Here is a 24054-nt window from a genome sequence, read left to right as displayed (position 1 = left end):
AGCAGGCCTGTCAAACACGATACCTATGCTATCGAATGTGAAATACTGATTCAGAATGACAGTGTCACTGAATGCTTTAATTACAAAACTTAACAAATAAACAACCCATGTGAGCTTTTTTGCTGCTGTTAAAAAATACCAGAAATGCCCTATCACTGGATGGCGCCCTAGGCAGCCTGCTCTGGTGGTTGGCAACCCTGCCCATGGCAAAGGAGTTGAAAACCAACAATCTTTAAGGCCTTTCCAACCCAAGCCATTCTGTGCTTCAGATCAAAACAGTCAGATTCGCCCAGTCTAAGTTGCTCACTCATTTAAAAGGGAACAGCAAGTAACATCAGAGCAGAATATGCCCTATTCCAGATGCTTAGCAGTTTACCCAGTACTTACATACACAAAATTACAAAAGAAAGTGACAGAGGACTGGGGTTCTTGAGGTCAGCAATGATCAGCCAGCTCTGGGCTGCCAACAAGAAGAGCTCTAGAACACAGCCATGTATTTTTGAACCAGCAGCCTCTACGTGGCCTGGCATCCCAGCTACTGCTGGTTCTTAAAGAGCAACATGAGGAACAGAAATAGAGCATAAGAGAACTGAAAGAGAAACCTCACTTTAAATATTCCCAATTGCTTCTATTCTTTTCCCTGCAGTTCTCTGCTAGCTCCACAACAGGTGTTTTGTTTCTCTAAGGCAGAGCAAGTGATTTATAATACTACAGGATGAGTTGCTTGCTTCCCTATGAAGAGATCTTTTCCTCTAATTTTGAATTTCTAAATCTCATGCCCCACTTAGTTAGTATTTACATAGCACTCGCTCACACCCTGGCCAAAATGGTCTTCAGGCTCAGTTACACTGTTCAGTGATGCTGTTAACTTCATCTGCCACACATACACACCCACCAAGTGATGTTCATGCTATGTAAGTAATTCCATAACTCAGTTTGTTTGCACCAAAATGTACTGTTTACTTGACTTTAAAACACAGTATTAGATATTGAAATATTCATCTGTTAATGAATGAGGTTATGGAGATGTTTATTCAGCACACGCCAGCCTTCACTATGACATAGAATGTATTAAAGTTATTAGAGGTGGAGTAACAGTGATGTTCATGTCAAAGGTTTTCCGTTAACAACATTTCCAATTACTTGCAACCTTAGTCAGCTTCAGCTTTCTCGTCTGGAACTCCTGGTGGTGGGCACCTGGCCCAACAATGAGCACTTCCCCCCTTCTGCTCTGCTTAGGAAACAGTTCAGGTATTTCTGAGGGAGGACAGAAGCTGGCAGTCCACAGGTGCGAGTTTTTGGAGAGGCATTTTTAGAGGCAGGAAAGCTCCAAAGCTATTTTAATTAATGGCAGATCCAGAAATCCACTTGTTCTGGCTTCCAGCTCACAGACAGGGTGATTACAACATCAGCTTTAAAGCCCCTTTTTGATTTGGGAAACTCTTTGCATCTTAGCATAAGTTTAATGCAGAAAACTGTCAACTTTGTACAAAGTCGTAGTATTATTTTACCATACTTCTTGTATTTCTAGAGGAATCTAACATGCCTTGTTGTAGCACAGCACAGTTGTTTGTACATAACACCCTTCTCCTTGAAGCCAAGCATTTTCATTAGACTACTCCACGAGAAAAGTTGGACTAAGCCCAGTCATGCCCTTATCTATTTAAAGATGCTTTTTAATTCTGAACTTGCACTGCTGTTCAAGCTCTGAGCATACTCAGTAAGGGATTAATGCATTTTAAGTACTGTTCAAAGCCAATGGAATAGAGGCTTCCAATGAGCTGATCCCAAGCAATCTAGCTTGATTGAACAGGAGCCGGCTGTTCACAACTGCAAGCATCCAGAAGTCTCCTTTTGCTCTCCCAGGGTCTGCATCTGCTTCTACAAACAATTCCTCGATTCTTTATTCCACAACAACATGCAGCTCATAACAGGCACTGATAGAGCCCAGCAAATTCCAGTTAAGCCACCCTAGATGAGTTAGCCAGTTCCAAACAAGACAAGCAAGCAATATTTAAAAAGGAAAACTATGACTAATTATAGTCCGGACCCTTCACGTCCAAGTGTTTTGCATTTTTCAGTCTGATTCTGAATTTCCCATTCACCATATCATAACCTTTAAGCAGAGCTCACGTGGGTCGAGGTGGTTGAGGCTTTTCCTCCATTTGCCGTTATTTCAGCAGCCCCTCATCTCACTGGGTCACCCAATATAGCTCAGCGTAACTGCCCCCCTCCTCCCTGCCAGAGCAGCACATACCTTACAGCAAAACAAATCCTGCAGCTTATATTGGGAGGGTTATATATGAACACATTCTAGAAGCAGCCGTTTATAGTTCACGTGTCATTTTACCACTGCACCCAGAGCAGTGCACCCATGCGAGACCAGTGGCGTGGGGAGGGAGGTTAGCAGCATGGGCAGCATGCCAGAAGCAGTCTTACGTAGGCCACAACAAGGGGAACTTTTACTCAGATGAACACTGGTAAGCCATAAACCTATTTACCTTAAGGAGCTAAAGGAAAAGAAAAGCAACGCCAAGCCGTGGCTGCCTCTGAGCTGCTGCAGCCTGCCCAGCGCTCACAGCCGCCTTGCTGCAGGATGATGCTTCTGCTCTGGTCCCTGGGCTGTATGCTCATGCAAACAGCACTTTTTTTTTTTTTTTTTTTTTTTTTGGGGGGGGGGGGGGGGGGGGGGAGAGGAGAAGGCTGGGATCTGTCAATAGCTAGAGCGTATTACATTACCTCAAACAAAGATAGTAACACAGCTTGCAAGCAGCAGTTTCTGCATTGCCAGACACTTAACTAGATGGTAGAATTATACCATTGTTCATACTTGGTTCTTTTAAAAAACTGAAATTGGGAATTTATCTTTGAGTGTGCATTAAATATAGTACAACCCAAAATAACAAACCAGTACAGTAGTCAGCTTTTAAAGGACTTCATCCATTCTTTTCAAGGGCTCAAGAGAGATAAGTGGAATTAAAGAAAAAAAAAAAAAAAAGCAACTCTTTCTCATTATACAGGAATGGAAAACATCTGCGATTCAAACCATGCGTGGAAAACAGCACAAGCACAACGGATTGCAGCTTGTGGAGGTGAAAGCTTCACCAATAGTTTTCCCTCATTACAACCCTGGTTGTGTGACTTTATCCTCTAGGTTTGTTTTATAGTCGTTTTTTATTTGTTTGTTTTGCTACGTAGCAATGATGCCCTGTAGCTTGCTGAAGCAAAAGAAGCTCAACCTAGTACAGAATTTCAAACAATTTTTCCTGCAGTGTATTTTCCACTAATTTTCAAAGTTGGAAACTGCAGAAAATAGAAACAATTCCCCTGGTCAACCAATCCTAAATACGCTTCTATTAAAAAAAAACAAAAACAAAAGTTCTTCCACTGGTAAAACTTCAGCGATCTGAAAAGTGAGGCGTGTTTTAGTAAATAAATAAATAAAAGAATAAGTGACACAGACATACTGCTATATTCTGACATGCAAACTTCTGCTCGGTAGCAGCTCTCCATGAAGAGCGTTCACAGGAAAATAAGAAAGTAAAGATGCATCTCTCTTGAAAAGCAAATTCACCCTCAGATGCAGGTGAAAAAAATGTCTCTCTCCTCCCGGCCTACCCAAACCAGAAGTGAAAACATGGGCAGAAATAGAATAAACCTCTGAAATGCCGGAGTGAGAAGGAAGACCCACCTATCAACTCATGGTTCTTAAATAACACAGCCTTCGCTCCTGCATGCCATGAATCCCACTATAAAAACAACAGATCAAAGAAACCAATACAGCAAGCATCACAGAAGTGGGTGTAAGATAACTGTTTCAGTCAGAAAAGATCAAGCATTACATTCACGCAGAGATATTTCTGGTGCTAGATTTAAATTAGTTAGCACTAACTCAACCCCACTCACTGTTTTTTCCTAATCATTAGAACAAACTTTTTTGAATTAACATTCAGTCTTTTTTCGGTCCAGAAATGCTGTTTTGGAAAAATCCTTCCTTCCCAGAAAGCTTTTCTCTCCTTCCCTCCCCCTGCTCCAGCTCCAACTGGCTGAAACATTCTGTCAATTCAGCAAATAGTTCTGCGGACAACAAGAATAAAAATTCAAGACAGTATTTACAGAATTTCTGAGTTAAGGACTTTGCTTCACAGCACTGCAGAATGCTGGGGTGAGGAGGGCCTTGACAGCCCCCCAGCTCAGGGCCCATCCACGGCCTGGGGCACCTCCAGGCATGGGGCAGCACAGCTGCAGTGCACTGCTGCCTCAACCTCATATCCAGCTTCTCACCCACCATAACCTTGAAGTCCCACTCTGCAGCCCTGCAGAGTGCACTCAAGGAGTTCTCCCCACAGCAATTCTTGCTGTGTCTCTGTACTAAACTTACATAAAATATATGCGCATCAGTGGCTCCCTACTAGTTTACTTCAGTGTTTTAACATAGGGAACATGACTTTAAGCCTCCTCATCTCCAATGTCAAGCAAGACTAGACACGTAGGTCAGAGCACATTCAGACCTCGACTTCCTGTGTGTATTAAGACAACTGCAAACAAATTTTATATGCATATCAGACTGGAAACTGGTTCTGGGCATCTCCACCCACCAGCTGTGGGCCCAAGATGTAGGGCTACTTCGTCACAGTCAGTGATAACACAGTCAGCACGGCATTCCCATGTACACAGGGATGTGACAGGAACTCTGTGGTCTGCTACTTTGGCCATTCTCATCTGCCAGAGGAAAGCCAAATTCAAGTCCATGCACTAAAACAGAGAAACACTGCTATAGTCTAGCAGTGTTTCTATAAAAGAAAGGCTATAATGCTGAGTATTTTCTCTGGGCATCCAGCCTTTGATTTCCTTGTTTCCCATAGGAAATGGAGGAAAAGGCTCAAAGTGCAGTACTTGAAGTCCACTAGATGTTAATGTTCCTTGGTACATCAAAATACCAAGCTGACATTTTACGTACAAAAGTAAGACAGTTAAGATCCATGACTTTTGGAGCCATCTGGCACAGCACACCACAAAAGCTTCCACTTGGATAATGCCCTCAATAACAGACTCTAACTTTTGGTAGCCCCTCAGTGATCAGGCAGTTGGACTTGATGAGCTTTGTAGGCACCTTCCATCCATACTAAACCATTCTATTCCCCAAAACATTTCATACTTCTGTAGTACGTATTCAAAGATAACTGTAGCACTGAAGCAACAGACTGATGGCACCTTCCAAGAGACCCAGGATTTCACCTTTTTGGAGGTGCTCTTCTACAGCCCTTGCTCCCCACAGCAGCCTGACATCCAAATTGTTGACCTGTAAATACAAAAGTGCTTGAAAGCTCTGGCACTTGCATTACAGAACATTGCCTCTGGACCACAGCAGATTGAACTGTCTGTTCTTAGTCATGACGGCACTCTGTACAAGCAGTTTGTCTCAGTTCCAACTCTTACCTTCTAAGTTTAGATTTTATCCCCTTTAAGGTAGCCTACTCCTCTATACTGCCCTGGTAGAAGACCAGGAAAATGCTATGGAGAGAGAAGAAATAAACTGAACTAATTTGTCTGAAAGCCATATCCAGGAATCAAAGCAAATATGAGCTTAAAGAGTTAGAAATTTCCAGACAAAGGAGACGAACTTCACATAAAAACTGCATCATTGGCTCACCAACCTTCTATCACAGTTCTCACAGAATAGGTGGGAGCGTGCAACAGACATGTTCATTTCCAAGCAGCGCTGAGTAAAACATACTTTTAAAGACAGCTACTATTTTTACGATTTTTTTTCCTGTTGATTATGTATTTGAGTATTTGACAAACACTGACTTATCTGATGTATCCATTTCACACCTGTTTAAAGCAGATTCATTTATTTGAAGAAATACAGCTACTCCCTAGAACTAAGCAGATATACATCTTGCATGCAAGTCATGGAAAGCTTTTCTTCTTTGAAGTTTCAATACTTCATGGAGAAATTAAATGAAGCAGTAAGGCAGGAGAGCTACAACTGGACCAAGATATCCAGGAGACTGCATGTGAGCAGCCCAAGACAGCAGGCACAGATCAAGAACTAAATGGGAGAGCGGGAAAGAAGAGAGTCTTCAAAACACCAAGAGATGCCAAGCTAAAATGGGAGTCTGTGCTCACCTGAACACACTCTCTTTCTGATCCTGAACAGAATTCAGTCATACAAAGCCCCAGGATCCCACTATTGCTAGCAGTTAACTATGAGAACCACTGACCAAGCACACCGTTCTCTTGCACTACACATCAGCCAACAAGAGGACAGCAAACAACTGCTGCCACTGACTGCACTGCTCAAGCCACAGACACCTGTAAAAGCTCATACCAGATTACCTGGCACCTCATTTTGATTTCAGCTCCCTGTGACAGCTCCCAGAAGACAGCCTACAACTACTACACCCACACTCACCCATAACATGGTAAGCAGCACTGTTCAGACTGCAACGATATGAAGTGAAAAAAAAAATAAAAATAAAAAATCAGGACAAAGCTACAGTGAAATGAAGGCAGCGACACAGAACCCACCCACTTATGGTGCCCTGTAAGCCTTTTGTGCCACATGAACGTCTTGTTCAACACACCGTAAAAACAGTGGTCCAACTGCAAGCAGCTGGACACAAATTCTGTTTTCTTCTACTTCTCTGGACACACCAGACTTTATGAAGAAAATGAAACCCTTACTTTTTCAATAGCGAGATAAGTGAGCTTCACACTTCTGATGGCCACTTGAATTTCACAGGCTGACCTATAGGTAGTAATGAACCATAAATACAGAGCCTTGCCTGTCCTTCAGTTCTTACTGAGTCTTGGAAACGTGGTCGGGAAGCAGAGGATGGCTACCACATGCTGCAGTGATCTGTCCTCAGAGAACCAAACATTCACAGAACAAAACAAACAAAAATCAGCTTTTCCTGCTGTATCCAAAAATCCACCATTGGAAAATCTTCAGAAAAGTTTACAATTATTTGTGATGTCTTATTTAGAAGCAAAATCCAGAATCACACTAAATAACAGGAGTGCATTTAAACCCAATAAATACCCCAAAACCTTTAATCCTCTCTCAGCTTTCACTCACACATGGTTCTGCCAAAAAATCTCCATAGAAATAGCATACACATTTATGTTCAAGGTTTTCTGCAAAAGCTACAGTATTTGCTTGATTTTTACTTCTACAACAAATGAGAGAACATTAATGATAAAGCAACACCAAAACAAAATGGAACATCTATTTTGGCATGGCGTGAAAAACTGCAGTGGTCTCCTCACTGCGCCCAGCATAAGTCCCTGATGTTTTTCTTTGGTAAATAAGAAGCTGGTCCAGGTCATCATTCAAAGGAATGTGAAGAGAAAGGTCTGAAGCATTCAGACAAAATTCTGAAGCTTAAGCTTTCGGCATAGTTCTCAAAGCAGCACGATGATATCAGTTCACAAATAGCTTAAGCAGGAGTCCACCACAGTGGCAGTTGTATCAGGCTACGTAACAAGCCTTTCAAAGAGCATGAAGTAAGAAAATAAAAATGTATTTGGCACGATGTCACTACTCAGATGATATCCTAGTCTAACAGATATACACAGTACACAGCAATTCATCATCTCATACTATGTGGCACTGACGATTCTTGTGTTAAACCAAAATTAGCTACAGTAAATGTTTAGGAACAACAAATGGACTTCCACACTTGCCAGGGCGCAGGGAAAGCCTCTCAGGCAGGAAGCAGGCTCAGGGCTTAGAGCAGAAACCACATAATTCTTTTCAAGTAGTGCAGAAGCAAGTATGGAACTAGGCAGACTTCCTCCCAGGATGCATCACACCATCACATTCCTCAAGCATTACATTTTCACAAACGTAATTTGTGAAATTGTTACATTTCCCTGGAGTAGCTTATTCCACAGAATTTTATGCAATTTTATGCACTGCTCCCATGCACACAGCATGTATTGGAATCATAGCGTAGTTTGGGTTGGAAGAGAGCTCAAAGATCACTGGTTCAAGTCTCCATGCTGCAGGCAGGGTTGTCGACCACTACATCAAGCACTAGATCAGGCTATCCAGGTCCTCATCCAATCTGGCCTTCAACACCTCCAGGGACAGAGTATCCACAGCCTCTGTGAGAGCCTGTGCCAACACCTCACCATCCTCTCTAGAGAAACTTCCTTGACATCTAACTTAAATATCTCCTCCTTTAGTTTAAAACCATCTGCCCCATCTAACCGCATAAAAAGTTTATTTTCCTCCTATTTACAATTTTCCTTTAAATACTGGACTGGTCATAACAGGGGCTCCCTTCTTTTCCTCAGGCTGAACAAGCCTAGACTTCTCAGTCTGTCTTCATTGGAAGTGCTCCAGTCCTTTGAGCATCTTTATGGCTCTCCTCTGGACCGTTTCCAAAACCTCCACATCTGTTCTAATTGGGAGCCCCAGGCCTGGACACAGCACTCCACATGGGACCTCATGAGGGCAGAGCAGAGGGGAATAATCACCTCCCTAACAAGGTAGAAGTTGGATGCAGGAACAGAAGCACCAAACCCACTTGAAATAATTCAGCTATTCAAACAAGCTGTGAGAACATCACCAGTCATCATAGCTAACACTGATGCAGACACTCATCTCTTCTGGATAGCTGAAACCCAGTAGAGCTCCAACACTACTTACAGTAAACACCTGTATCTCTGTTTTGTCACATGAGATGATGCTAAACTACACGACAGAGATCATAAGTGTTGGATGCACCGTAACATCCCTTTGGTAGCTGAAATCTCCAATCTGTACAAATGCCAACAAATTAAAAATTCCACTCCACCAAACAAAAATTACGCAGCCAGAATAACTGCATTGGCAGTTATTTGGTGTCTTTGGTCTCTAGGGGAATATAAGATGCCAAACTGCCTTTGGACTTTAATTCCTGCACAAGCACAGCTTCAGCCAACTTTACCAAATGCCCAGATTTCAGCCAGAAATTCTCTACAAAGGGTTGGAGTGGGCTCTGGTAAGAGCCTTGCGTCCCTGGCGGGAATTCACTCTGCTGGTGAATGGTACTGAGCATGCCCAAATGCAACTACCAATTTGCAAGGCAGGCTTAAGCCCCACGGCCAGAATAGGCACAGCTCACAGAAATGCTGCATCAACCAATGAAGAAGGAGGAAAAAAATGGTAAAGCAAATCAGCAAATAAGCAGCATGGAGAGCACAAGCACTCTTAATCTGAGCTTGCATAGTAACTAGCACAACAAAACCCACAAGGAGTACAGATTTCAAAAATTTGAACACTAATATCATGCAGATAGTATTTTTCTGATGGCAGCTCTACCATCAGCAGAGGTCTGAACCACCTGCCTGGTCATGTGAAGGTAAGCAAGAGAACAACCCCAAAAACACTGCACTCCAGCAGCTGGGCTAAAAGTAGAACAGTACTTTTCAGCTAGCACAAAAACACAATCTCATTCACAAGCAACATCATTTTACCATAAAGGCCAATATACTCATGTTTTCAAAGAATCTTGAGGAATTATTTCATACTGAAGAAGTATACCCTGCTTTGAGACAAAAAAAAAAAAAAACAAAAAAAAAACAAACAAACAAAAAAACCTCTAAAGAAAAATTGTTGATTCCATAATCTACTCTTAGTTTGTCTTTTCTGTGAAAAAAAACAACCAGCCTACCACCTGCCTGGGTCACATCAGCTATCTCCTGCAAGAGATCAAAATCTATTTCCTTTCAGCATCACCAGCATCTCCACACAAACCCAAGTTCACCCACTTGGAAAAGCTTAACTGGAGCCACACCACCCTGGTCCAAAGAAGACTGACACACTGAACACCTCCATCAGAACCATAGAACAGCTTCAGTTGGAAAGGACCTAGCGACCGTTGAGCTCCAACCCTTTGCTGCAGGCAGGGCTGCCAACTACTACATCAATCTGCCCAGGATGAACCCAGGCACACCTGCATTTGCTCACTGGTCTCACCTGGCAACTGCCAGTGAAGTGCAGTCCACACACCACTCCTGGCTTCCCAGCCTGCCAGCTCCCTAAGACTCACCCTATAGATTGTGTGATGTCACAAATCAGGTCCGGGAGCTCACTGCATCAGCAGGCCCAACCAGCTACAGGTCCACTGCAGCCCAAAGGAAAGCGGGGAAAGGGAGATGCAATCACCCCTTTGGGCAGCAATCAGATCAGCCTTTTAGAAAACCACATCCCTAAGTAAGTGTAATCATTGCTGTTGCCCAAATCACAACACAAGAGAAAAAACAAACACCGGAGGCCAGCGTGTCAGACTGGAAACTAGCTTGCACGCTGCTCTTCACGAGGCTGCTACAGTCAGAGCCGTGCCGCCAAACTCAACCAAAGCCCCTTATGCAGGTTTAAGGCGTGCGACAAGAGCGCCGGGTCGGGGCGCGGGCCGCTACTCACATCCTGCCCACGCCCTCGTACATGCGGGTCTCGTCCACCAGCGTCATGATCTCGGTGTCGGTGAGGTACGCGTGCTTCTTGGTCTTGCTCAGCTGCTCGATCTGGATGTCGGCCAGCTTCACCTTCTGCTGCGTATCGATCACCTTGGCCTGCAGCTCCGTGAAGGCCTGCGGGGGCAGAGCGGCACATCGAGGGGCCGCGGCCCGGCCGGGTGCCGAAGGGCGGGTAGGGCCGGGCCAAGCCGGCCCAGACTGCGGGGAGAGGGTGAAGAGGGGGCCGGGAGGGGGCGGAGAGGGGAGCGGCGGCCCGAGAGACCCGTCGGATAGAGCCGGACGCCCGTTACCTTCTTCAGCTCCAAGTCCACGGGCGCCGCCATCTTCCCCTCGCTCGGCGCCTGCGCGGTGGGAGGGCGGGGCGGGAGGAAATACGGACGGATCGCAGAATCGCACAACGGCTTGGGTTGGAAGGGACTCCGAGGGCTATCGAGTTCCAACCCCCCGCCGCAGGCAGGGCCACCAACCTGCACGTTTAATACCAGCCCAGGGCCCCATCCAACCTGGCCTTGACACCTCCACGGATGGACGGGGCATCCACAGCCCTGTGTGCAGCTGTGCAATCCAAACCTTCCCTCCTTGAGCTTAAAACCATTCCCCCCTGTCCTATCGCTGTCCACCCGAGTAGAAAGTTGATTCCCCTCCTGTTTATAATCCCCTTTAAAATACTGGAAGGCTGCAATGAGGTCCCCTCACAGCCTTCTCTTCTCCAGGTGAATGAGCCCAGCTCCCTCTGCCTGACTTCATAGGAGAGGTTCTCAGCCCCCAGAGCATCCCACGAGTGGTCCTCCTCTGGAAGGAATGGAACCACTTGTAGGGCTGTGACTATTCCCAGAGGGAGAAAGCAAGGACAGCTTTTGGTGTTTCTCCTTTGCTGCCTCCCTCAGAAGCGCAGTCTGAGCCATGCTCCTGCAGTGCTGCAGCTCTTCTGCTCCCGCCCGCTGCCAGGGCAGTGGTGCGGATTGCAGCTGTGAGGTGCTCTGCACAGGCCAGAGGCGCTTGGTTATCAAACAGGCTGCTGTAACACACTGTGTTGGTTTGGGTTTGTTTTTTCTTGTTTGTTTGTTTTTAAATTAAATCCAAAGGTGGGATTTTGCTTGCCTGTGAGCCTCGCTCTGGAGAACAGCCAGTGCTCATGGAGGAGGAAGTGTGCTGCAGGTCACAGAGCTCTGTGCTGGGGCACAAAGAGTGCCAGCAGTGGGACGGAGTAGCTGAGGGAGGCAGGCTGGGTGACAGGGCTCAGTATCTTGCTCCAGGCACCTGCCTGTAATCCTGGGTCCAGGGCTGGGGGAGCAGGGGCAGGCACCCAGAGGCCTCACCACTGAGCCCCTGGTGTGCGGCCAGGCCCAGCTGCTGAAGTAAGAGGCCTGAGTGAATTCCTGCAGAATTGCCAACAGGCCTCTGCTGCATGGCTCAGCTTCTCTGCACCGTGCCTGGGGCTCAGAAGGACCCAATGGTGGCACAGATGGTGACAGAAATACTGCCATGGTGCCACAGTGCACAGTGCACAGAGCTGTTCCACGGGGCCTCATCCCTGACCTTTCTGGGTATCCACAGAACTCCTGTCCTTTCCCAGCCCAGAGGCAGATATAGCCATCTTCCCACTCTACACTTTCAAGTATGTTCCCATTTCCTGTCCTGTTAGATTACCATCCCTGGTATCTGGACATCCCTGCTTGCCCCACAGACCAGGATGCAGGCCTGCATGGCAGATATGTAGAGGGCAGCTGGGCTCAGGGTAGAATAGCAGTGTTGACATGGCCTCATGGCTCTCAGAGCTACCACCACAGGGAGCATCCCCGCTACTCCCAGTCTCATCCACATGAGGAGGTCCAGGGCTGGGACACTGTCCCTCAGCTTGCTGCCCTTAGACAGTGACTGCCTAGGTCCCATCACAGACGGGACCGCAGCGGCAGTCGTGCATCCCTTGTGCTTCCCTCCTCCCTGTGCAGAGCACTCTGAGCCTGCTCACCCCCAGTCAGCAATTTCTGCTGTTCACCCACCTGGGGTTTGCAAAGGCTTTCACTCAGGCTCCTACACCTCCTCCTCACGCCTTCCCATACAGAGCAAAAATCAACACAAAAATTCCAGCTGTATACAGAAAAACATTCCAGCTAGGTTATTTTCAATGCTGCCAGCCTGGGTCAAGCAGAGGTGCCCACAAGGAGTAGCAGGACAGTGCTCCAGGCTAGAGGCAGGGTGCAGGAGCAGTGCAGAGAGGCTGAGGTACAGCAAGGTGAGGCTTAACAAAAGGGCCTCCTGCTCAGTAACTGAAAAGGTTAGTTATTTAACAGACGTTGAAAAGGACCGAAGTTGAGAATCTTGTTAAACCAGCATTAAGGTTTGTGCAAGGCAGAGCTAGTAACTTGTCTTCCTGCAGCTGCCAGGGGCTTTTGCTCTCCAGGTGATAATGCACACAGATACACCCTGCTAAAAACCCACTTCCCATTTGCCACAATTGTGCACTTTAATCCCCCTGTCCTGGGAAGCTCTGCAGAGCCCAGGCATTGCTTCATTCCCCCTACCCACACCCAGGTTTTGCCTTACCAGCTGCACAAGAGATTTGAACTTGTAAAGTCACTTCCTAAGCAACCCACAATCCCTTCTCCAGGCAGCAGCTGAGCGTAGAGATTATTCCATGCATTGCCAGAGCTAAGTTTGGGCTAAACTTGTCCAAAACACAAACCTTTTGCAGACTACTTACTGTCTTTACTTTAGCACACATTGTAGGGGCGTGAACATAACTTAGCATTCCCTTTTGGAAATTAAAGTTTGATATCTACAAAAGCAAAATGACCAGGAGAAAAGCAGATTTTCTGCAGTGGGATAGCCATTTTTGTCTGCTTCACATCTCTCTGCTCCTCCCATACAAGGCCAAGGAAGATGTACAATAAATTTGTGAGTCTTTTATACAGCAGAATCAGAAATGGACTCTGAATCGCACTCCAAAATGATACGAGTGACTACAGCCCTCAGTTCACCCAGCAGCTCCTACAGAACAGCTATGACTTCCAACTCAGCATCTCCAGCCAAATGCTGGCTAAAAACTACTAACAGTTCCTGCCTGCATTGAATTTAGATTAGAGTGGCTGAACTTAATGAGGCTTTGCTTCATCTGCAGGTACCCAAGAATCACACCCATTCATGAGCCAGCCAAGGTACAAAAACACATGTGGGGCTGACACAGCTGCAGCTCCAAGGGGCAGGGCAGACCACACTCCTCATAACCCATTCCCCCTAGGGGTGCCCCAACAGGAGCTGCCCTGCTGCACCCCAAGGCCAGCAGGCTTGAGATCTGCACCACTGTTCCACAGATGCTCCTGGGTGGTTTCAGTACCCCACCAGAATGGGCCAGTTGTCACCTGCAGCCTTGGGAGACCTGACACCTTCTCACATCTCTTAAATCAACAACTCAAGTGTTTGTTACAAAGTTATTTATTAGAATATTACATTGCACTTAAAAAATAAAGGAGGTCTGACCCACACAGGGATCATCTTGGCTTACACAAAGGGTGCAGAGACAGACCTCCAATAAATATAAATAGTATGTACAATTTATCTAAAATAAATATATAATTTAAAAGGAACATTCTCTTGTTAAATAGCTGTTACCCTCCCACCCCTCCTGCGCCTACGGAAGCCTCGAGCCTGCTCTCCAAGCCTTTCACAGTTTGTTCCCCTGCATGCACTGCAGCGGGCGGCCCCAAGCCTCTGGAGAGCCCTACACAGCCGGCTCTGCTCAGAGCCTGCCTGAGAGCACTGCTCCCAGCCTCCTCCACCCGGAGGTCGCCGAAGCTCCCTGCAGTGGCACCACTGCCTGGCCAGCCCCAAAGCAGCTCTGTCCCGCTGTGCTGCAGGGTCCCAGGGACGGTGCTGGCTCTGTGGCTCGCATCTTCCAGGAGGTAGAACTGCATCAGTGCTGAGCCCTGAAACACAGCATCAAGGAAATGGTCACAGTCTGAATATGCACTTAGCGCATCATCTAACACGTAGGATTTGGAGCAGAGCCGAGGCCGGTGGCACCCCAGCACCCGGTGACCACTGCCACATGGGAAGAGCACACCCAGCCACAGTGGCAGAGAAACACCATGGGGCACTCCCAGGCCCAGCTGCAAGGCATTACGTTGGAGCAAGTAATGAGCAAAGAACAAGTGGGAGGGAAAAGGAAGCTTTTTATATATGTATATAAATAGAGGCAATATCTAAGGAGGGGAAATGACTCAGTGGATCAGACAGAGGGTACAGAACAAATTGCAGGGGGGGCAGCGGGGAAGGCAGGGAAAGCAGTTTCACTGCTGCTAAATGTCATCAAACCATGCAGCAACAGGACAAGGAGGGACGTAAAGGCGGCAGCAATAGAATCATAGAATCCTCAGAATTGGAAGGAACCTCTGAAGGCCATCTAGTCTAACTGCAATGCACAGGGACATCAGTTTGCCCAGGGTCTGATCCAGCCTTGTCTTGAAAGTTTCCAGGGATGGGGCATCAACCACGTCACTGGGCACCACCATCACTGTAAAAGATGTTTTCCTTATATCTAACCTGTCTCCCCTCTTTGAGCTTGAAGTCATTTCCCCTTGTTCTATCACCACAGACACTGCCAAAGAGACTGTTCCTTATTTTATCGTAGCTCCATTTAGATAATGAAAGGTCAGGAATATCAAAGGAAAGGGTTTTGAATGAGAAGCAAAGATGGCTGGGCCCAAGCAGGACAGTCTGGGCTCTCAGGCCACCAAACACATCAAGCTTGTGCCTGGCTCTGGCACAGGATCACACAATGGTCCCAGCCAGCAAAACAAGCAGAGCTCCCAGCACGCAGCAGTACCCACAGCCCCACCGCAGCCCCACGCCCAGCAAGGGCTCACCTCACCAGCATCTGGCATCTTCAGTGATTCACAGTGATGCCCAGCTTTATTTTTTCTTCATTTTCTACATCATAGACACCCCTTTTGTGACACCTGTGAGGCCAAGCAGAGATGCTCAGAGAATGGAGCAGCTGCCCCCACCGCTCCTACATGCAGCCTTCCTGGGGACATGGCTCCAGCAGCACAGCCCCATTCCACCCACCTGAACATCAACAAGGCTGTGATGATGATGAGGCACAGCGAGGACAGGACCACTGCAACAACAGCGAGCGCTGTGGTGTGGTCATACGTGCTTGGGGGATGCTCTACAGGCAGCAAGAGGCCATGGCATCTCTCTCCGTGATATCCTGGCTGGCATCTGGGGGAAAAGAACAGATTTTAAGAATGTTGTTGGCCAGCAGTGGGATGTTGGTTCCCTTACACCTAAGCACAAAGAAAGCTGCCTCTGTTCAGCCCTCACTAGCACCCTGCCCATTCCTCACAGACCCTACCCTGAACTTTCACATCTGGTGGCAACACTGCTTCCTGGCACTGGAAAGTTCTGCTGCTTCTGCATCCATACCCCAAGCATCACATAAAGACTCCTGGCAAGGCCAGTTTAAGTCTCAGAGGGACAGACAGTAGGGACACAGGAGAACCCAGCAGGCTTTCATAAGCAGGTTTCTGGAGCACACAGCAGTGGGCTGTGTGAGTCAGGTTGCAGTCTGTGGGAGAGGAAAGCCTAGTGCTCAGTGCTTTGCTTGGAGCAGGGTTTCCCCTGCTCTTAGCCAACAGGCAGGTGGGAGGTTGCTCACATACCAGAAATAATGATCCTCATCAGAGCTGTGGGGCAGCCACCCAAGCCCTCCCTGTGGGCCAAGGCATGCCAGTGTGACCAGCTGGATGCACCCAGCACCACCAATGCTGTGCAGTGCCAAGCAACGTCAGCCCCTCCCTACATCCAGTTGTGCTGCCTGGGGCACAGCACCAGGGCTTCTTAACACCACTGCATGCCAACACTCCCACCCATGCAGAATAGCTGGGCGCCGTGCCCCCAGCACTCCACTCAGCAGAAGCCAGCCTCAGCCCCAGGACCTGCCAGAGGGAACAGACACTGAGAAGAGCCTGAGATGGCACAACTGAAACCAGCTGTGAACTGTGTGCTCCAGCTACCAAGAGAACTGGCCAGGCAAACAGGCACAATCTGACACCAGTCACAGACACGAGGCCTTGTTACGGAAGGGATGGGGCTGTTTTCCCTAAGGACAGCCCAGACGTTGGCTGATGCCAGCACCAAGGGTGGAATATCCCTAACATCTGCATATCTCTACACGTCCCCCTTCGGCCTCTGGAACCAAGGGAACACTAGGAAGGAAGAGGATGTGGTTGCCCCAGCCCCACGTGCACTGGTGCTGCCGCTGCCACCTCACAGTGGGACAGGAGGCCCAGCTGATCCTGGAGTTGTCCTGAGAGCTCTGTTGAAGGGCCCACCAACAACTTTCTGATGGCCTCCAGGCACAGAAATCTAAGCGGTTCACAGAGCTGTGCAGACCCTGATCCCCACAAACCACCAGGCGTGAGAGCAGCTGGGCACTGTAAGCCAGGGAGTTATTATCTTCCCTGGGCTCCAGGCTGGGTGGCTCAGGGGATTGATAGCAAAGAACAAAGCCTCTTATATCCGCCAGCTCAACCTCTGCCCACGTCAGCAGGGATCAGGCGCACACCCTTGGCCATTTCCTGAGGCAGAAGTGCTGGGTCCAGGTGCCCAGCAGCAAGCAAACTATTTCTCCTCTCTGCTTGCCTCCTCCAATTCCTGCTCACCACCTGCACCCCCCACAGGGTTCGACAGAGAACACGCACACCCTTGTGCAGACACAGTCCCACCCCTCAGGGCTAGAGGGCCATCAGCACATAGCTTTGTCAGGGCATCCCCCAAGCAGCTGCCTCCATCCTGCCTGCTCAGGTGCTCAGTGACTTCTCTGGGCCTAACTACAGCTGAAGGGAAGTCAACCTCCAGGCACCTGCCAGCAACTTGGCCCCACAGCGATTTTGCCTCCTTCAAAATCCACAGCCTCTGCTGAGCTGATGGACTGACACCCTGCAGGCAAGGGGTGCTGGAGCCTCTGCCCTAAGGACAGATGGATTTTGGCAAAGCCAAGGTTGCTTGAAGGAGCAAATCCAGGCCAAAATTTCTCAGTGCTCTTCCAGCTGCACAGTGTGCAGAGAGGACACGGAGTCAGAGCAATCCCTGCACAAATGGGGAACAAGCACTAAAAATATCCCCTGCACTCTTCCTTTGCGCTGCCTGGAGAATTCAAGAAACAATGACAAGGCTTCCCTGGCACGCAGCACTCACTCACATGCAGGATGGAGCACCCAGCTCTCTGATGTATTTGCATTCACCATGAATGCAGAAATCCTTGTACTTCCGCAGGCATGGGTCTCTCTTCTTCCCCAAGCCTTTTCCTTTTCTTCTTTTATTCCCATTCCCCTTCTTCCTGGGAGTAACTGGGCCTTGAGGCTTTGACAGGAAGGCAACTGAAAAACAATTTCAAAAGGAGAAAACATCGGTCACCTCAGTTTGTCATTTAAAGACAAGGCAAAGCAGCACAGCCTCAGTGGCTGTGGCCAACTCAACCCTGGCATTTGTGCAGCCTTTTGTTCTGTCTGCCCCCAAGCAGAGGTTTTTCCATCTTTCCAGATTTTCACAAATATCACGGCCTTTCTGATTCATACAAATAACTCTAAAGGAAATAAAGGAGCAAGTAATCAAGAAACCAGGATAAAGACAGAGCTTTATGCATCTCAAATGCTGCCATTATGCCTACCAGTTTCCACTGAGCACACACACACACACACAAAAAAAAATATCGCTAATTGTGCTGTCATCTGGCTTTTATTTCCCTGGCCTTTTATAAGAGCCCATTCATGGCCTTGAGGGATGCTCCTTCCTGTGGTTACAACCATGCTTGCCCACAGGACAAGAGCAGGATTAAAAGGGCAAACCCAGGTCAATTTTTGGTTTTGCAAAACCAAGCAGACAGCAAAGGAAGCATTCCTACAAACTGCAGAGGTATTCTTTAATTGCAGGGCAGAAGCTGGTGGGGTTTGGTCCGAGGCCAGCTCCCTGCCAGGCTGGTGGGAACTGGAGCACCAAGTTCCTTGCACACTCCCTATAGACACGAGGCAAACCAGCAACATACTAGAATAACTTAAGATGAGCAGGTGCCAGAAGCAAGCCCCTCACACAGCCTCACAGGGTGCCCATAGCAGAGGGCACCCGCTGCTTGGACAGGGACTGCTCAGCTCTCCCTAGGCACAGTGCTCAGTAACCACAGTGACACTGTGGGAACAGGAGCTGAGTGCTGTGCTAGCTGGGGAGGGGACACAGGGCAGCGGGCAGTACATCAAACCAGCTTGGTTCCACACTCCTGCCCAGCAGATCCCTCGCACAGTGAGCCCTCAGCAAGCTCCTCCTCTCCACGCACAGCCTCTCGTGCTGCAGAACTCCATCCGCAAGTCTAGGAAGTCATTGCGCAATTTCAACATCCTTCAAGGATGAAGGAGGAAACCGATACACCAGGAAACCGGGGCTTGGAGAAACCCCCAAGCGCAGGGGAGGTTCCAGGCTGCAAGCAGCTCTTCTAGGGCAAGGGCTGTCCTCTCACCCCCAGACACCCCACTGAGGGCCTCTGCTGTCATCATCCCCATCCCTGCTCAGCCCTGTGTTGGAAGTCAGAGGTGGGAAAACTGCCCCAGGCCAAGGCACGTAGGCGGATACCAACAGTATCGTTGGTGCTTTGGGTCCAGGGGGGCTGCAGCAGGGGGTTGGAAGGGAACTTCAACATCTTGTTTGTCCGTAGATCAATTAGAGGTGCTGAGGGAGTGCTCCACAAGACTACTGCTGCTCTCTAAGCCACCAGCACGAGCCTGCTGGGATGCGTGGAAAAGATCACCTCGATTCCCCTCACTTCCACACCGCCCCCTCAAAGGGTAGGGGGAAATCCCCCAGCACTTCGCAGGGCCGGGTCTCCTTCGGGAGAGGCTCAGCTCAGCTCGGCAGAGCTCACGCTCGGCGGAGGGCAGAGAGTCGACAAGGAGAGAATAGGGCAGAGCGAGGCGAGGGTGACCCACTCGGGGCTGAGCGCACTCCGCCAGGTGCCGGGTTACCGAGCTCCGGGCCGGACAGACGCGGCTCCCCCCACCTGCACGCAGCCACCAGGACGCTCCCCGCCCCCAACCCAGGGGAGAGGAGCCGAGCGCGGCCGCTCGGAGCGCTCTACAGCCGGGCGGCGCCCCCGGCACCCCGGCCGAGACTCTTCGCTGACGAACCCCGGGCATAAAAAGCAGCCGCGCGTGGGCGGCGCTGAGTCACGGCGGTCCCCCCCGCCGCCGGGGTCGCGCTCAGGAAAGCGGTTCCGGCCCGCCACCGACCCGGGGCTGCCCCGGCACGGCTCTCCCCTCCCCTCCCGGGCCGAGCTCGGACTGCCGCTCGCCTCACCCGGGAGCGCTCGAGACCTCCGGCGCGGAGCGAAGGGCCGCCGGAGCCCGACGCGCAGCCCCGAATGCTTCCCACGGCGATCCGCGGCCGCCGCCGGAGCCACTCCCCACTCCGGCCGAGGCCTCGCCGCCGCGCCCTGGCCCCGCCGGCAGCTCCGCTGGGCCCCCCGGGAATCCCTCGAGACCGAAGTTCCCCCCGCTCCCTCTCCCGCCGCCCACACGTACCTCTCGGCAGCTCGCTCAGCGCGTCCCCCGAGGCCGCTCCGCCACTCTCCTTCTCCGCGGTGCCCCCCAGCAGCGGGGCCGTGGCCGGGACCGACGCCACGCCGCCGCCCTCGTGCAGCAGCACCTCATTGTGAAGCGCCTCGCCGTGCGGACCGTCGCGGCCGAACCCGCCTACTGCCGCCGAGCACACTGCGGGGAGCGAGGCGCGGTGAGATAGGACGAGACGGGACCGAACGCACCGCACCCCTCGCCCGCTCCCGGGACCCCCCGAAGCCGGACCCCAAGCTTCGCACCTGCCGTCAGCAGCGCATGGATCAGCACCGCCCGCCCGTCCATGGCCGGGCACAGCGTCCCGGCAGCCGCTCAGCTCAGCCCCGCTCCGCAGCGACTCTTCGCCCGCGCGGCCCCGCCGCGGGTAGAAGGCGGTGGGGCGGGGCCGGGCGGGGCTGGGGGCCGCCCCTCCTCCGGGAAGGGCTTCCCCGGGGCTCCGCGGGGCCGCCTCCGTCGGGGTTTGCTGCGGTGCGAGGAGCCGCAGGATGCTCTCTGGAGCCTAGCACTACCGTGGAAAGCGGTCTGGAGAGGAGCGGGGCTCCGCTAAGCACCGCCCGCGAGGTGTTGGAAGCAGAACACAACGGCACGGAACGGAAATCTGCTCCTTGGCTCTGGCACTGAGGCTGGCAACCATTAGAGGACTAGCGATAGGAGAGGTGAAGGTCTCATGTTGCATCAGGGAACGTTCAGGTTGGATATTAGGAAACGTTTTTTTGCAGAAAGCATAGTGATGCACTGGCACAGGCTGCCCAGGGAGATGGTGCAGTCACCATCCCTGGAGGAATTCCAGAAACGCAGAGATGTGTCACTGAGGGATGTGGTCAGTGGGCACGGTGGGGTCAATGGCTGAAGTCAGTGATCTTAGTGGTCTATTCCAACCTTCATGATTCTATGATTCAGCTGCGTGACTCCTTCCCTGTTACCACTCAGTGTCAATGGGAGACAGCTCTGCATGCCAGCCTGCAGAGGTAGTGGAAGTCCTTTTTGTCAGAGGACATAAATGGACAGTATGCAAACGGCCACAGAGAGGCTGAAGGGACTGGAGCACTTCTCCTATGGGACAGGCTGAGAGGGCTGTAGCATTCAGCTTAGAGGAGGCTCAGGGGAGATCTTATCAGTGCTCATAAATGATTGAAGGGAGGGCATATTAGAGGACAGAGCCAGGCTCCTCTCAGTGTGCCCAGTGTCTGAATAGGAGGCAAAGAGCACACAGTGCAACACAGGTGTTGCCTCTGACTGTCTGGCAGCACAGCTGTGCTGTGCAGGTGGCAGAGTGCTGGCACAGCAACTGGAGATGCTGTGGGGTCTCCTCCTGGTAGATCTCTGAAGCTGAATGGATGTGGTGCTGAACACCCTGCTCTGGGTGGCCCTGCTGGGGCCTGGCTGAGCCAGATGGACCCAGAGGTCCCCGCCAGCCTCAGCCCCCTGTGACTCCATGGAGCCACCTCTGTGCCTGGATGGTGAGGCCATTAACCAGGTGGACTTGTGGCTTCCCCAAAGAATGTGGCATGTCAGCAGGTTGCCCTGGCTACTGGCCCCATTGCTCCAGCAGTCTGTGTCCTCTACCACCCTGAGAACCACTTTGAGTTGTGTTGTGCTTGGCATTATTTTCATCCAAGGTGACAGGCCAGAAAACACCAGTGATGCCAAACACTGGACAAGTGCAGTGGTAGGCATTGTTCCAGGTCACATTTGGCATGGCTACCTGCCCTGCATTGTTCTTGGTGGTAGCTCAAATTCCCAGGCCCAAAGCCCTGATGCCAGTTTCGGTTCCGCACAGCACTGCAGCAGTGTGATTAAATATTCCTGTGATTGTTGTTGTTGTCTCCAAGGAATTTGGTAATCCCCTGGCTCACACCCTCTGCTTTGCTCAGACCTGACTTATGCAATTGTTTGCTGGATGGTTTTCCTTCCGTCTCCTCTGGGCATCACCAGACTTTAAGAATTTGGCACAGAGGCAGCAAAGGCGAGGTGAGTGTGTCACTGCACGGCAGCTCTTGCCTTGCTGACCCGCTGAGTGCCGGCACCTCCGCCACTCCCACACCTCCCTCCCCAGTCATGTCCCTGCCTCAGGAGGGAATTTTCTCCCCTGCCTGTTCCCTGTCACCAAAATCCTCTAGGACGACCTTGTGCAGCTGAGGCTAACAGGAGGAGGTGCCTTTGCATTACCTGGCAGAGCGCAAAGGCAGGGCCGAGGTCAGCAGAGGTGCCGCTGTGCCCCTGGAAGTGGCTTTTGCTCCAGGTGGCCCACGCAGCCGAATGGGGCACTTGCTGAGCCTGGCAGAACTAGGGTGCTCCCAGGTGCTATTCCTGGCCCTGGGCTAGTTCCAGCATCTTTGCAAACACTTTTCCCTCTGCACTGCTCTTCAACTGCTCTTTTCTCTATCTGATGTGTGAAAAGACCTTTTGCAGACAGAGGGAAATGGCTGAAAAAAACTGGCTGTTCCGGAGGAACCACAGCAGCGGCCAAGCTCAAAGATACATCAAATACATTGAGTAAACACTCTGGGAAAGATAAAGAAGTTTACAGTTTCCTTTTGGTTCCTTGCAGCTCCATACTGAACACAGCAAATCCGGAGGCAAAACCACTTGTGCATTTCCATGCTTCCGCTTCCCTGGGACTGCTCTGGGAAGGTCCGGATGAGGCAGGCACCGCGCTGGGAGCAGCTCCATAGCCTCCGCTGTGCTCATTCCCCAGTGCCAGCCTGCTCCCATACTGCTGCCAGCAGCCCCCCAGCCAGGCGGCCCTCCAGCCCTGCTGGCAGCTGCACACTGCCCGGCTGTGCGGCCCGGCACACTCCTTAGGAAAACGCCGTTATCGCAGAGCAAACGGCGCGGCTGTACGCAGAGTGCAGCTGGGGTGCCAAAGGCTTCTGGACGACTCGGGTGACTGAGTTCAGCCCCGAGGGCAGCGCTCAGCTCCCTGAGACGTGGCAGCCGAGCCGCGGCAGACAGAGAAACGGGAGAAAGGGGCCAGCACTAAACCAAGGGCAAAGTGGGGGTGGACAGACGGGGCCGCGGCGCACTGCAGGCTGGTAGGACGGCTGCACGGGGATCCTGGCGGAGCGGGGGTCGGCTGCCTCCGGGCCACCCGTGCCCAGCCCCTGCCGCGCCCAGGAGCGCCCCGCGCAGCCCGCTGGCAGCCGGATCCCCCGGGCTCCCTCCTGCGGTCTTTCGCGGCCACCGCAGCCTTCAGCTTCGCCGCCTCTGCCCGACTCCTGTCAGCTCCGGGGCACGGCTTGAGCACCGAGGAATACCGAGAGGTCCGTGCGAGCTTTGGCCCCGCAGTATCGTGTGCTGCTCCCTTCTCCGTGCCTGTGGCAGGAAGGATCCTGGTGGGGTGGCATCATTCAGCACCTGCTGGTTGTTGGGGGCTGGCTCCGTTGGGATGCAGGCACAGAGCAGGGCAGGGGCGTGGGGCAGTTCTGGTTGTATCCTTAGGATAAGCAGGGTTGATGGGGAGGGACCTTCTCGTCAGGGTGGGACTGGATGCCTCATGGGGAAATGGGCTGACCTTTCACTGCAACCTGTGGAGGGCAGAGGGAAGGCTGAACAGCACATAGAATCATAGAATTAGGGTTATAAAAGGCCTCTGAGACCACCAAATCCAACTGTCAGCCTGTCCCCACCATGCCCACTAACCACGTTCCCAATGCCATGTCTACATGATTCTGGAACATCTCCAGGGTCAGTGAGTCCACCACCTCCCTGTGCAGCCCATGCCAATGCACTATCTTCCTTCAGAGAGCAAATGTTTCCTAACACCCAACCTGAACATGCCTTGGCACAATGTGAGGCCATCACCTCCCAACCTGTCTCTTTTACCTGGGAGTAGAGGCTGGTACCTTGCTACAACCTCCTATCATGGAGCTGCAAAGAGCAATGAGGTCTTCCCTGATCCTCCAGACTGAACAGCCCTGGCTCCCTCAGTTGCTGCCCACAGGACTTGAGTTCTACATGT

The 24054-nt window shown here is 50.9% G+C and overlaps 2 protein-coding genes across 3 annotated transcripts in view; both read right to left on the bottom strand.

Annotated features, from left to right (window-relative positions):
• PFDN1 (prefoldin subunit 1) overlaps positions 1-10865 on the bottom strand; it is a 28641-nt gene extending 17776 nt beyond the window's left edge. Inside the window, exons 1-2 of the mRNA XM_048960339.1 lie at positions 10764-10865; positions 10421-10587 (exon numbers count right to left, since the gene is read on the bottom strand). Coding sequence (XP_048816296.1) covers positions 10421-10587; positions 10764-10796 — 200 coding nt within the window. The 5' untranslated portion in view covers positions 10797-10865. The remainder of the gene's footprint in view (positions 1-10420; positions 10588-10763) is intronic.
• A 2975-nt stretch (positions 10866-13840) lies between these two features.
• On the bottom strand, positions 13841-20472 carry HBEGF (heparin binding EGF like growth factor). Of its 2 annotated transcripts, none has more exons than XM_048960936.1 (6): positions 20336-20472; positions 20043-20231; positions 17678-17855; positions 15541-15696; positions 15344-15431; positions 13841-14399 (listed from the first exon to the last, which is right to left on the bottom strand). In XM_048960936.1, exons 1-5 carry the CDS (start codon positions 20376-20378, stop codon positions 15359-15361), a joined length of 639 nt encoding a protein of 212 aa, XP_048816893.1. In that variant the 5' UTR covers positions 20379-20472; the 3' UTR covers positions 13841-14399; positions 15344-15358. The 2 variants fall into 2 exon arrangements, with proteins under 2 accessions (XP_048816893.1, XP_048816892.1); XM_048960935.1 differs by having other exon boundaries at positions 13847-14399; positions 15339-15431.
• Between the last annotated feature and the right edge of the window lie 3582 nt (positions 20473-24054).

Source organism: Lagopus muta, chromosome 14 (genome assembly GCF_023343835.1).
Source record: "Lagopus muta isolate bLagMut1 chromosome 14, bLagMut1 primary, whole genome shotgun sequence".
Classification (NCBI taxonomy): domain Eukaryota; kingdom Metazoa; phylum Chordata; class Aves; order Galliformes; family Phasianidae; genus Lagopus; species Lagopus muta.
Note: the sequence above shows the minus strand (reverse complement) of the source record. Positions and strands in the feature narration are given on the sequence as shown.

Bases quoted from the DNA above. Each gene is read 5' to 3' on its own strand.
- HBEGF (XM_048960936.1), bottom strand. From the start codon at position 20,378: ATGGACGGGCGGGCGGTGCTGATCCATGCGCTGCTGACGGCAG. The intron at 17,856-20,042 runs GTACGTGTGGGC...ATTGTTTTTCAG, and splicing joins GCTGAGCGAGCTGCCGAGAG to TTGCCTTCCTGTCAAAGCCT. The intron at 15,697-17,677 runs GTGAGTGAGTGC...CTTTTCCCCCAG, and splicing joins CTGGGTGCTCCATCCTGCAT to ATGCCAGCCAGGATATCACG.